The 14630-nt window shown below is 37.1% G+C and overlaps 1 protein-coding gene across 1 annotated transcript in view; it reads right to left on the bottom strand.

Annotated features, from left to right (window-relative positions):
- Positions 1–12267, bottom strand: part of SLC30A8 (solute carrier family 30 member 8) — a 43204-nt gene extending 30937 nt beyond the window's left edge. Inside the window, exon 1 of the mRNA XM_019460001.2 lies at positions 11973–12267. Within this exon, the coding sequence (XP_019315546.1) occupies positions 11973–12043 (71 nt within the window). The 5' untranslated portion in view covers positions 12044–12267. The remainder of the gene's footprint in view (positions 1–11972) is intronic.
- Positions 12268–14630: the final 2363 nt, after the last annotated feature.

The raw sequence follows: 14630 nt of genomic DNA, 5'->3' as shown, positions 1-14630 counted from the left end.
AGATTCAAATACTATCACATGCCCAAACTCTTCCTTTCTTCTCCACACCAGCACTGTTAATAGATCACAGCACTTTCTCCTGTTGAGTTCCTGTTGACCCCCAGAATCCTTCTTAACACAGCTTTGCACACACTCTCTACCAATCTATCAAAGCTGTATTGTGAGTTGAACCTACTTACACTTCCTAAAGCAGGCAGTATATATCAGCTCTTCTCAAGTATAAAGCATTATTTACAGGCTGGAATAGAATTCTAGCATTTCATAGATGGAAAGATTATAGATACCATTTAGTCAATCCCATAGTTTCTTTTTTTATATATATACAATTTATTGTCAAACTGGCTAACATACAGTGTGTAAAGTGGACTCTTGCTTTTTGGGGTAGATTCCCGTGGCTCATCGCTTGCACCCAGGGCAACAAGCACCCTCCTCAGTGCCCATCACCCATTTTCCCCTCTCCCCCACACCCCATCCACCCTCAGTTTCTTCTCTATATTTAAGAATCTCCTATGGTTTTCCTCCCTCCCTCTCTGTAATCATTTTTTTCCCTTTCCCTTCCCCATGGTCTTCTGTTAAGTTTTTCAAGATCCACATATGAGTGAAAACATATGATATCTGTCCTTCTCTGACTGACTTATTTCACTCAGCACCTTCCAGTTCCATCCACATAGCTGCAAATGGCAGGATTTCAGTCTTTCTCATTGCCAAGTAGTATTCCATTGTATATATAAACCACATCTTCTTTATCCATTTATCAGTTGATGGACATTTGGGCTCTTTTCATAATTTGGCTATTGTTGAAAGTGCTGCTATAAACATTGGGGTACACATGCCCCTATGCATCAGCACTCCTGTATCCCTGGGGTAAATTCCTAGCAGTGCTATTGCTGGGTCATAGGGTAGATCTATTTTTAATTTTTTGAGGAACCTCCACACTGTTTTCCAGAGTGGCTGCACCAGTTTGCATTCCCACCAACAGTGCAAGAGGGTTCCCATTTCTCCACATCCTCGCCAGCATCTGAAATTTCCTGAGTTGTTCATTTTAGCCACTCTGACTGGTGTGAGGTGATATCTCAGTGTGGTTTTGATTTGTAGTTAGCTGAAGTAATTAAGGTTCAGAGAGGTTAAGTAATTGCCCGAGGCCAAATAGCCAGCAAACAGCAGAACTGGGATTCTGATGATGTTAATAGCATTCAGGATTTTGAACAGTTCCAAATAATCTCCTTTTTTAGAATAGGAGCCATTTGGCAATAGGCACATAGAATATTTATATCTATAAGTCTTTGCCTTTGTAATGTGATGCATACCCTTAGAATAATAATAATAAAAAAAACATGTCATGTAGCAGTGTGGGCCACCAATGGCCATCAACTCAGAGGAGCATGAGAACTAAAAAGGAAGCATGATAGAAGTTTCCCTTCCTTTGTGCAGAGAAGGCAACATGACCAAGACAAGGTCACCAATTGTTCTGGCACTGTTCATATGACCATATGATTTGCTGAAGCCATAGGAAGCTTTGCTTTATTTTATACTTTTCATGAATCTTGTGGTCAGAGAAAACTAGGTGGTGACCAGGAGAAAGAACTTATTCTGGAGCAGTGCAGAAGGCAGACCAAGGCAGGAATCCCACTAAGGGTGCAGCCTCTGGGCAATGCCACAAGAAGAAAAGTACAAGGAATCTGGCCAATCTTACTTTTAAACCCTGCTTTGTTGTCCCAGACTCTGAGATTAACCAATATGGATTTACTCTGAGCTGAGATTGCTCTTCGAGGTACTAAGCAGGGGATCCAAAGGTGGGCTTCAGAGGGTCCATTGAAATTGGATGCAATGTGTTCATATGTGTGTCTGTGTGTGTTTTATGGTGGGGGGAGGGGATGCAGGATCCCACAGTCTTCTCTGGGCTCCTAAAAGTGTCCATAATCCTCCCCAAACTTGAAATCCAAAATTAAAATACATTTCTCATCACCTCATTAGAGCAAAATGGCCTGGGTACCTATAGATGCAGAATAGGCTCTTGATATAAAAAATGATGTGAATCCTAAGAATTTTAAGAAGGTTCTAAAAAGCAAATGCTATGATGCATCAAAAAACGAATTGTGAATAAATTACCATAGATTCCCACAAATTCAAAGATGGTTGAAGCTCAGAAGGATAGGAATAGTAGACCCGAGCAAAAAAATTTACTGTAGTATCAAAGAAAAAAAATGGGGGAGAAAAACAGGAGAAATAGGGAAATATTCCAAATTTTTCTTGTAATAGCCTACAAATTTGAGTTTATTTCTTAAAATATGAATTAGAAAATGGAGCTTTGTTTTGTAATCTTGGGGAAGCCTCTCTTTTTCTTTTGTATTTCATTTTTGCTTGATGATAGACATTAAACTCCTTTATTCTATGTCTCTAAAAATAGAGCTGGTAATACTTTTCACCCTCTTATTTCATATGTTGACCATATAAAATCAATCCCATTTTGTACTTTCACATCACTTCTCCCAAGAACCTCCAGTCACTATGACTGTTAGAACAGGAGATGAAAGCTTGGGTCCCACCATGCATTTCCCACACTTCATGTATTCATTCATTCATTCATTCAACAGATAAGTGCTGCATGCCTGCAGCATGCCTCCACTATCAGAGGTGCTAATGACACCATAGTCTTTGAGACTAAGCTCCTGACCTAAGAAGCTTGTATCCTAGCAGAGGGACACAAACTGTAAGCCAGCAGATAGTTTCAGAGGCTGTGTGGTATGATGGGCAGTGACTGGGTGAGGGAAGGTGGGGCTGCTTTAAACAGAGTGGTAATGGGGGTGCACTTCTGTAGAGATACTGCCATGGTGAGTTCAAGGGTAACCGGGAGTAGACCTACATGCAAGAGAAACATCAAGTGGAGGGTGTTGCTGGGGCAAGGGCACAAAGGCAAGAAAGAGATTGTCTTGTTCAAAAGCTTGGCTTGACGGAAAGGGAACTACATATGTGGTCACTGTGGTGTGAAGAAAGAGTAACATTGGATGATGTCAGAGAAGTAGGCAGATGTTAGCTCATGCACAACTCTGAGCCATTAAAAAAGGATTCACTTGGGCACCTGGGTGGCTCAGTCAGTTAAGCGCCAGACTTCATCTCAGGTCATGATCTCACGGTTAGTGGGTTCGAGCCCCATGTCAGGCTCTGTGCTGACAGCTCAGAGCCAAGAGCCTGCTTTTGTTTCTGTGTCTCCCTCTCTCTCTGCCCCTTCCCCGCTCATGCTCTGTCTCTGTCTCTCCTCTCTCTCTCTCTCTCTGAAAAATAAACATTAAAAAATAATAAAAAAGGATTTACTTTTCTTCAAATTCTACAGGAAGGAAGTTGGCAAGTTTTGAGCAGGGAAGTAACATTAGGTGGTTCACATTTCTAAAATGATCACTTTGGGTGATGCTTGGAAGGTTTGAGTATAAAGGGGCAAAACATGGAGACCACGTTTGGCTGAAGCAGAGAGGCTGATGATTTGGACCAGTGCGGTGACAAAGTAAATGGGAAGAAGTAGCCATATTTGAGTGCTATTTGGGACGTAGGATCCACAGGACATACTAATCAATAGCATCAGTTAAGGGGGAATGAGGAAGGGGAGCGACCGGAGGATGGCTCATGGATTTCTGGTTACAGCAGCTAGGATAAGGGAATACCAGTTGCAGAGATGGGCTGAGTGACTGGCAGCACAGCGAGGGGGCTGCGAATTTGGGCTCTGACATCCCATTGCTAAGTCACCTCCCAGCTTTACCACTCACTAATCATATGACTGTAAGAAAATGACTTAACCTCTCTGTGCCTCAATTTCCTCACTGCAAAATGGTGATAATGATAACACCTCTCTCACAGGGCAGCTGTGATATTTTAGTTAATTCATATAAATATTTCAAAGTGTGTTTGGAACAAGGTAAATGCACCAAAAAAATGTGAATTTTTAAGTTAGTCTACCATTTTCACAAACTACATTATTGTCATTGTTCTTGAGAAAGAATAAAGCAAGTTTTACTGTGAAATAACTTTTAGGCTAAGCATTTTTATAACAGAGCTTGAATAAACAAAAAGCAGGCTTTTCTTTTGTTGCCCCTTTGTCCACATCTATCATTCTAGATTCTACTCCAATGACAATAAATCATACAAATCATCAGTTTTGTATTAATTGACCCCAGGGCTTGATTCTCTAATCCTAAGGAGAGGATAAATGTCAAAGAAGGAGAAAACAGTCATAAATCCCTTAGCTGTTCCTGGCCCGTTTCCCCTTATCAACCACTGTGCTCTGTCTGCACTAGAAAGAGTCCTAAGTATTCAGCTCCTGGGACCTTGTCTTGAACACAGTAAATATCAGTACATATTTGCTGAGATTATACTTGATTCGATATTTATGAAATATATGAGTGATGTGAAGAAGTGTTTTGAGGGGAAAGCTAGAGGGAGTGGAGAATAGAAATGTTTGCAGCATCAGATGTAATTTCTTATCCCAGAACAGGAATTCAGTTACCCTCTCCTTTTTGAAACAGGTTTATTAAGGTATAATTCATATACCACACATATGACCCACTTATGTATACAACTTAATGGGTTTTAGCATATTTGCAGAGTTGTGCGACCATCACCATAAGTTAGAACATTTCCATCATCCCAAAAAGAAACCTTGTACCCGTTAGCAATATTTCCCCAATGTCCCAATCTCCTTACATACAACCTTACCCTAGGCAAGCACTAATTTGCTTTCTGCCTCCATAAATTTTCCCATTCTGGACATTTCATATAAATGGAATCATACAGCATGTGGTTTTTATGAATGACTTCTTTCACTTAGCATAATGTTTTCAAGGTTTATCCATGTTTTAGAAAGTATCAATACATCAGTTCTTTATTGCCTTTTATTTTCAAATAACACTCCATTGCATGGATATACAACGTTTTCTTTAATCATTTGATGGGTATTTAGGTGGTTTTGATTTGGGGTTTTTACTTTATTCATAATAATGAATTATGCTGCTATGAAAATTTGTATACAAGCTTTTTTGGAAGTATGTTTTCATTTTTATTGAAAAAATACCTAGCAGTAGAATTCCTGGGTCATAAGGAAACTCTATATTTAACATTTTGTAGAAATTGCCAGAATGTTTTTCAAAACACTATGTTATTATACATTCCCACATTCAATACTTGAGAGCTATCATTTCTCTGTATCCTCACCAACATTTGTTTTTGGTTTTTTGATTATAGCCATCCTAGTGGGTATGAAGTACTATCTCATTGTGGTCTTGACATGCATTTCCCCTGATGGCTAATGATGTTAAACATCTTTCATGTGTTTATTACACATTTGTATATTTTCTTGGAGAAGTGTCTATCCAAAGCCTATTTTTGAATTGGCCAATTTATCTTTTTATTATTGAGTTGTAATTGTCCTTTATATATTCTGATATATTTAATTTGCAAATATTTCCTCTCAATTTGTGGCTTGTATTTTCATTTTCTTCGTTGTATTGTTTTCAGAACAAAAGATTTTAATTTTGATGCTCTGTAATTTATCTATTTTTTTATCACTTATGCTTTTGGTGCCATATTAAGAAACCATAGCCTAACCCAAGGTCATAAGGTTTTATGCCTGTGTTTTCTTTTAAGAGTTTTATAGTTTTAGCTCTTACATTTAGCTGTCATTTGTTGTAGCTTTATATTAACTTTTGAAATCAGGAAATGATTTCAAATATTTTTTTTCAAGTGTGTTTCACTTTTTCTAGGCCCCTTTTATTTCTATATGAATTGTGGGATTATCTTGTCAATTTCTTCAAAAGGCAGATGAGATTTTAGTACTGATTGCACTGAACCTCTACATTACATTGGAGAATATTGCCATCTTAAAATTGTCTTTCAATACACAAACATGGGATATCTTTGCATTGATCTAAATAAAGATCTAAATCTTCTTTAATTTCAGTGTTTTGTTATTTTCAGTGTACAAGTTTTGTACTTTGTTAAATTTATTCCTAAGTATTTTATTCTTTTTCATGCTATTATAAACTGAATTGTTGTCTTAATTGAATTTTCAGATTAGTCATTGCTACCATATAAAAATACAATTTATTATTTGGATATTATCTTGCTACCTGAAGCCTTACTGAAACTGTTCATTAGCTCTAAAGATTTTTAGTGGATCCCTTAGGATTTTTATATACTAGTTGATGTTATCTGCACGTGGTGTTAAGTTTTATGTCTTCCTTTCCAATCTGGATGGCTTTTATTTTCATTTTTATTTCTGTCTTGCCTGTTTGCCTTGGCTAGAACACTCAATAAATTGCTGAGTAGAAATGGTGATAATGGGCATCCTTGTCTTGTTCCTGATATTAGGGGAAAGCTTTCAGGCCTTACCACTAAGTATAATGTTAGCTTCAGATTTTCCATAGATGCTTTTTATCAAGTTGAAGAAGTTACCTTCTATTCCTTGTTTGGTGAACACTGTAATGAAAGGCTGTTGAATTTTGTTGAATGCTTTTTCTGCATCTAATGAGATAATCATATGGTGGTTTTTGTCCTTTATTCTATTAATATGGTATATTACTTTGATTATATTTCAAATGTTAAGTCAAGAATTCATTACTGGGATAAATCTGACTTTGCCATGGTTTATAATTTTTTTATATCTTGCTGTGTTCAGTTTGTTAGTAGTAAGAGCAGGGATTTTTGAATCTATATTTATAAGGTATATTGACCTGTAGTTTTATTTTCTTGTGATAGTTTTGTGTTTTGCTATTGGTGAAATATTGAAATATAAAATGAATTGGAAAATGCTCATTTTTTTTTATTTGTTGGAAGAATTTGTGAAGAATTGGTATTAATTCTACTTTTTATGTTGGTAAAAACCACCAGTGAAGACAGCTGGGTTTGGGATTTTCTTTGCATAAAATCTCCTTATTACTAATTCATTATTTTTATTTATTATAGATCCACACAGAGTTTCTATTTTCTCTTGAGTTAGTTTGGTAGTTTGTATCTTTGTATAAATTTTCCATTTCATCTAATATTATATACATTTTATATATGCAATTTATTATCAGTTAAGAGAAGAAAGAAAAGTAAATACACTATCTTTTATAATTACATTTACTGATGCTATTTGGTTTTTATGTGTTGATTCAAGTTAATGTCTGGTGTCTTATTTTCAGCTTGAAAAATTTTCTTTACTATTTATTGAAATGTAAGTCTACAAGCAAAAAAACATCTGTTTTTGTTCACCTGGGAATGTCTTCATTTCATCTTCATTTTAGAAGATAGTTTTGCTGGATATAAGATGATTGGTTGACAGCCCTTTTTGTCATTTTCTTTTAGCCCTTTCTTTTAGCCCTTTAAATATGACATTCTACCACCTTCCAGCTCCTTTGTTTCTGCTAGAAGTCAGCTGTGAATCTTACTGAGATGCTCTTGAACATGATGAATCTTTTTCTTCTCTCTTGCTGCTTTCAAGATTTTCTCTTTGTGTTTTCCTTTCAGCATTTTCACTGTGATATATCAGAGTAGATCCATTTTTCCTTAATTCTTCTTAGAATCTGTTGACCATTGTGGATGTGTGGATTAATATTGTCACCAAATTTTGGGAAATTCCAGCCACTATTTCTTCAAATATTTTTCTCCTCCTTTTTTTTCCCTCTCCTTCTGGTACTCCCATTATGCTTATGTTAGGGCACTTAATGATTTCCATATTTCCCTGAGGTTCTGTTACATTTCCTTCCTTATTTTTTCTCTGTGTTCTTTATATTGCATATCTATTGATCTATCCTCAAGCTCACTCATTCTTCTGCCAGCTCATACCTACTGCTGAGCCCCTTTAACATTTTTTTTATTCTACTTACTGTCCTTTTCTTTTTTTTTAATATGTAATTTATTGTCAAGTTAGCTAACAGTGTATATAGTGTGCTCTTGGCTTCAGGAGTAGATTCCCATGATTCATCACCTACGTACAACACCCAGTGCACATCCCAACAAGTGCCCCCCTCAATGCCCATCACCCATTTTCCCCTCTCTCCCACCCCTCCATCAATCTTCAGTTTGTTCTCTGTATTTAAGAGTCTCTTATGGTTTGCCTCCCTCTGTTTGAAATTAGTTTTTCACCTTCCCTTCCCCTATGGTTTTCTGTTAGGTTTCTCAATGAGTGAAAATATATGATATCTGTCTGTCTCTGACTGACTTATTCTATTTAACATAATGCCCTCCAGTTCCATCCACGTTGTTTTATATGGAAAGATTTTATTCTTTCTCATTGCCGAGTAGTATTCTATTGTACTCACACACCACATCTTCTTTATCCATTCACCAGTTGATGGACATTTGGTCTCTTTCCATAATTTGGCTATTGTTGGTAATGCTGTCTTTTCAACTTCAGAATTTCCATTTGGTTCTTTTTCTTTTTTATGATTTCTGTCTCTTTATTGACATTCTCTCCTTGATGAAACATTGCATCATACCTCTCTTTAATTCTTTAAACATGATTTCATTTAGTTATTTACTCATATTTATAATGACTGCTCTGAAATCTTTGAATTCTAAGTTCCATTTCTGGGCCCTTTCAAAGGCAGTTTCTATTACTTGCTCTTTTATGGTTATTCTTCACTGTTTCTTTGCAGGTCTTAAAATATTTTGCCTAAAATTGGATGTTTTAGATAATACACTATAGCAATTCTGGATATTGATCTCCTGTGGGCCTGTTGTTGCTGCTGTTTACTTGTTTGCTTTTTTATTTGTTTAGCAATGACTTGTCTACTTAAGTGGAATCTATTTCCTCTGACATCCCCTACATGTACAGCTTCTGTTATCATTTGCAAAAGGGTGCAGCCTTGGGGATGCACACAGTCATCATTACCTCCTACCCCCACCCCAGCCCAGGGATGCTGATCTTTTTTAATCATGTTTGCTGTGACTGTCTCTTTCCATGGTCTCATTGTTAAGCTTCTGGATACTCTGCTTAAATGGGTATCATATCTAACAGTTGACCTATGTAATCATTTATTGATTAGTGTTTTCAACAATGCCCTGAGGCATAAATCTCTCCACAATCCCATCCAATTAAAGCTGGACCATTTGTTAGTCTGCTTAAGCTGCTATAACAAAATAACACAGACTGGGTAGCTTAAACAACAGAAATTTATTTTCTCATGGTCTGAAAGTCCATGATTAAAGTGCTGGAAAATTCAGTTTCTAGCAAAAGCTCTCTTCCTATTCTATAGATAGCTGCCTTGCTACATCTTCACGTGGTGGAGAGAGAGAGAGAGATCTCTGGTGTCTCTTCCTCTTTTATGAGGGCAGCAGTTCTACCATATCAGGGCTCTATCCTAATGACTTCATTTAACCTTAATCACCTTTTAAAAGTCCTGTCTCCAGGAAAGTCACATGGGAGTTCAGGCTTCAACATATGAATTTGAGGGATGGGGGGAGATACAAATATCCAGTCCACAGCAGGCTCCTTTACAGGGAGGGAATATTTAAGGCCATAGGAAGGAGAATGAAGACTAACCAAAAGCTGACACAAAGCTCCCAGACATGTGAGCAAAGCCATCTTGTATCTTTTGGCACAGTTCAGACACCAGCAGAATGCACTCTCATGAGCAAACCTCACTGACCTCATATGGGGCCTTGAGGAAATCCTGACCCACAGAACTACGAATAATAAAATGATTGTTGAGGAAATCAAAGTCTATGTGACCTCAGGAGGAAATAGATTAAGGATTCAGGAGGGCACAAGATGAAAGTGTGTGTGTGCAGGAGATATGGAGGAGGTAGCAGACACTGAATTCACAAACAGGAGGCATGGATCCAGACCCCAACTCTGTCATAATTAGATATCTGACCTTAAGAAAGGCAGTTTTTCTCTTTGGCATTCAGGTTCCTAACTGATAAATCAGGAATCAGGATAAATCATCTCTCCCAGGTTTAACTGTTTTTATATGAAAACAAAATTAAAATGAGTTTGACAGTTTTTATCATCACCATATCCTGAAAATCATACCCATTTAGGAAGTGAAAGAGACCCTGTAACTATAAATGATTGGCTTTATTTGTGTAACAGAGTGTTAATGGTCTATTTTAATGAGAAGGGAAATAGTGTTATTTTAATAACATAGAGATGCTTTATTAATAGTGTCCATAGTGTTAACAATTGGTTGTCTAAAATTTCTGCCTGGGTGCCTGGGTGGCTCAGTCAGTTGAGCATCCAACTTTGGCTCAGGTCATGATCTCACAGTTCATGAGTTCAAGCCCTGCGTTGGGCTCTGTGCTGACAGCTTGGAGCCTGGGGCCTGCTTCGGATTCTGTGTCTCCCTCTCTTTCTTCCCCTTCCCTGCTCATGCTCTGTCTCTCTCTGTCTCTCAAAAATGAATAAAGTTAAAAAAAATTTAATTTCTGCCTGACCTAAAATGAGGTTTGGTTATTTATGGTCTTAATAAATCACATCTAATATTATTTTTCTAAGAAAAATAATTTTTATAATGTGAGATAATAGATGTGCTAGAATCTATCATGTATTTTTAAACCAAAATTATAAATGTCCTATAAAAAGTCCCTTTACTGTTGTTCAAACATTTGATGCTCTCAAACACAATGTTATTACTCTTCAGAATATTAATTTGGTTCCACGAAACAAACAAAAACATTATACATATTATTAGTGGGTATGTATTCTCTTAAGCTCTGCTCCTAACATGAATTCATTTCATATTTCTATTCATTCATCCATATGTACTAAGCATGTTTCTCTTTGCTCTTCATTCAGGTTGAACTCCTCAAACACACCAAACTCTTATTCTTATATGTCTCTGTTTTTTTCCAGGCAATTATCTCAGTCTGGAAAATGTCCCCTAACCTTATTTTCTCTCTCTCTCTCTCTCTCTTTTGTGTTTGTGTGTGTTTCAAATTTTTATTTAAATTCTAGCTGGTTAGCAAATACTATAAGACTGGTCTTAGGAGTAGAATTTAGTGATTCATCACATACATATAACACCCAGTGCTCATCACAAGTGCCTTTCTTAATACCCATCACCCATTTAGCCCATCCCCCACCCACCTCCCCTCCAGTAACCCTCAGTTTGTTCTCTATAGTTAAAAGTTTCTTATGGTTTGCCTCCCTCTCTCTAACCCTATTTTCTCTGTGGAGTTTTCCTAACCTTACTCTCTAACTCCTTTTTATTTTTCAGTTCTGACTCTAGCACTTCTGAAAAGCTTTCTCTGACCCTTAAAGCCTAGCTAATACCTTTTCTTTGAGATATTCTCATTAAACACCACCAGAATGACACTTGCATGATGTTTTGTAATTGCCTATTCCCTATATAGGTTCCACATTAGACTCAAAATTTCAAGAGGACAGAGATCTGAGAGTAGGAATATCTTCTTTCTCTTATATATCCAGGTGTATTTAATCAATAGTAGTTAAATAAGGGGAAAATGAATGAATATATTGCATGTAGTAATGTGGAGATATTAAATGGAACCAGAACTATATATCACATTAAATTCAGCTATATTTATTATAGTTGTATATATTTGATTATGTTATTTTGTGATTAAGAAAATAGCAATTAATTTAAAGATCAGTATAATCACAATTCAGTCACATAGTTTAAAAGCCTTAATTTTTTTCTAAATGTAATTTAGTAAAATTTACCTAGGACTTTAAAAATGGAATAACTTGAAGAAAAGAAAGGTAAACACATTGGATCGTATATATGCCTATTTTCTGGAAGATAAACTACAGATGAAAAATATATTAATAAAATGTATCCTTTGTGCACTTAGGATATTTAAGGAATTAAATCATGAATTCTTCAGGATTTGAATTATACAAGTCAGTCAAAAGTTTACCAAATTTTACAAAATGCCTCTGAGTTGCACAGCAAAAGTTCTCAATTTTGAAGCAGTAGGACCCAAGGGTTTACTGATTAGTCAAGACAGAAAATTGTGAAGCAGAAACAGATGTCTGTTACCTGTCTAGGGTGAAGGCATACATCTTAGTGGCTTTGTCATTCACAAGATAAGTTCTTTCAAGAAACTCCATGGTGGTCAGGATGAGAGCTTCTGCTCCTTGCTGTTGTTGTGGCTGCTCTTGTTTACCTCGCTGTCCAGTTTGGGGGGCAAAGCAGCATTACAACCCTTCACGTACTTTCCAAAGAAAAAATAAAAAGGCTTCCGGGATTTAGAATAACAAGCCTCCTACATCAATGTTCTTGGTAGGTCTGCTAAAATTACGGCCTCCTTGGACTGTCAGCTGCTCTCATTCTCTCTCCCCCAGAAACTCCTTTCCTATGGAGACATGCAGGTAGAATCAGGTGAAGTGTGTGTGTGTGTTTGTGTGTGTGTGTGCCCACGCTTCCCATGCTATCTGATTCCATCGTGCTTCCCCAGAGGTAGAAGAGCTCAAAGGTTTCCTGCTAATTGCTGATGTGGGGGTTTGGTCTTTAGAATACACCTGGGTGAACCGCAAACACCTTTCTGTATACTAGTCTCATGTTTCCCCTTTCTTTTCCTTTCCTTTTTTTGAGGGGGCCCTCTCTCTCTCAACCTAAAAGCATTTCTCCTGAGATTTAGTTCTAAGATGACCTCTCAGCAGCCATCAGGATTTACTTCTCCTCTCCTAAGACCATTTTGGGATTTTACGACTGAAGGGAGGACATGGGTCATTAGTTACCGAAGTCTGTAATCTGAAACAGTTCCTGGTGCAGCAGCTTTGAAGCCCTTTTGACAGGCAGGTAAAGGGCAGACTCAGCTTCTAAATACGTAACAGCCCTCAATCATACCTACAAGAACTGGAATGATCCGTATTCTCCCTGGCCAGGGTATCCTCTGCTAAGGATAAAAGACTCACTCAAGGAAACTCTATCAGGCAAACAAATGACAACTCAGGAATGGCATCTTCTGAGTTAATCCCAAGAGAACTTCAACCCCCAAACTCCTAGGAATTCACATTTTATTTCATTATACAGCACTTTCCTTTCCAAGTAAGAGAAGTGACTGTAGCCCAAGGGCAATAGCCCTTTGTGGTAGCATTTGTGTGGAGGCCAAAGAACATCCTGGACCGGAACAGATGCACGTGAGGGGTGAGGGTGAGTGCAGACTGGAGAAGAGGGCATAAAACTCCAACCACTGAGTCTTCATTTCCTTCTCCTTCTGTCAACACTCACTTTCTAGTAAGAAAACTCAGAGTAGGGTAGTCATGGAATAGCCCAGTTGCCCAGCATCTTGGGAATCTGTCCACCATACCAAGCAGAAATCTGCCACAATGGCCTAATAAAATAAATACTGTCTCTGAAGACGAACATGGAATTCAATGGCAGTTGCAGTAGCAGGGAGGGAGAGTCATCTTTGGCTGACAGTGAGAGCATCAGGTCTCCTATCACATCTTCAGTGAAGCTGTACATCTTTAAGATTTCAAACAGTGTCATCCATAACATAAATTCTAAGGTCTTTTCATATGACTCCATTGCCTAACCAATCATTAACTTGGTTCTGACAGATGGAAACCAGATAAATGGCTGGAGGAAGACATTTTTCCTTGCAGGAGAAATTCTGGGTCTAGGGTCAGTAGAATAATCCAAAGTATTTCTTTTTCATTTTTCCTTACTCTTTACTTTACAAAGTAATAGGTTATTCTGTGGATGCAAAGCCAGAAACCAGAAAATAATTACTAATCCATCTGTGCGACACGTTGCCACATTTTGCAGCTTGAGTCATTTGTGAGCTGTTGCTACCACATATGAGAGAAATAGAATTCAAGTGAATGAATGTCAAAAGTGAAGAAACTACTTAAAATTAGGCTGAGATTCATTAAGAATAAGTGCAAGGAAGAGAAGATAAGCAGTATTCAAATACAGGAAAGAGAATATTTAGCTATAAATATCAATGGGAAAAAATTAATCTGGAAGCCTAAGATTCTACACCGTAAGTTTTTGTCACTAACACATACATAGATGCACAGGCATATTTGCACCTGGTCATGATTCTGTGAGCCCAGAGATGTATACTAGGTTATTCATGTGAGGCAAGAATAGGGCGAGGATATATGAGAAGGGTAGGGTAGTACTGATATGGGGTAGGGGTAAGGTGGAGGTGAAAAAAGAGGGAATGGGGACCCAAGAAAAGAAGGACAAGAAAAAAATACCTTCTGTGATCTCTGCTATTTATTTATAAGTTGAAATATATAAAATTGTCATTTTTATAGACCCAATATAGGCTAAAATCAGCAATTTCATATGATTTACTTAAATAGTGTGCACACATATACACACTTATAAAATGTATATGTGTACATGTGTGATACATTTAAAAACAAAAAATTAAATATGCATATTTTTAAAATATTAAGAAATTATTTTCATCAAATATTTGTGAATTTCCAAGTGCTACCCTTGAAAATAACTACTCCCTTGTAAACCAAAATTTCTGGTGTAAGTAGCATAAAAGCAGCAAAGAGTGGGTTGCAGCAAATAAAACTTTTATGTTAAAAAAAAGTAAGTTTTCACTGCTATAAATTTAGATGTAAATTGTGACTAAGAATTGCTTGCATGTCACATTGTGTGAAATATTCACCTGTTGATAACTTTGTCATCTTATAAACTCATTTGAACTACACCATTATCTCTTCCCCC

This window comes from Panthera pardus, unplaced genomic scaffold (genome assembly GCF_024362965.1).
Source record: "Panthera pardus isolate Hobbes unplaced genomic scaffold, ASM2436296v1 HiC_scaffold_7, whole genome shotgun sequence".
Classification (NCBI taxonomy): domain Eukaryota; kingdom Metazoa; phylum Chordata; class Mammalia; order Carnivora; family Felidae; genus Panthera; species Panthera pardus.
The sequence above is the reverse complement of the archived record's forward strand: the minus strand, read 5'-3'. Positions and strand labels throughout refer to the sequence as shown.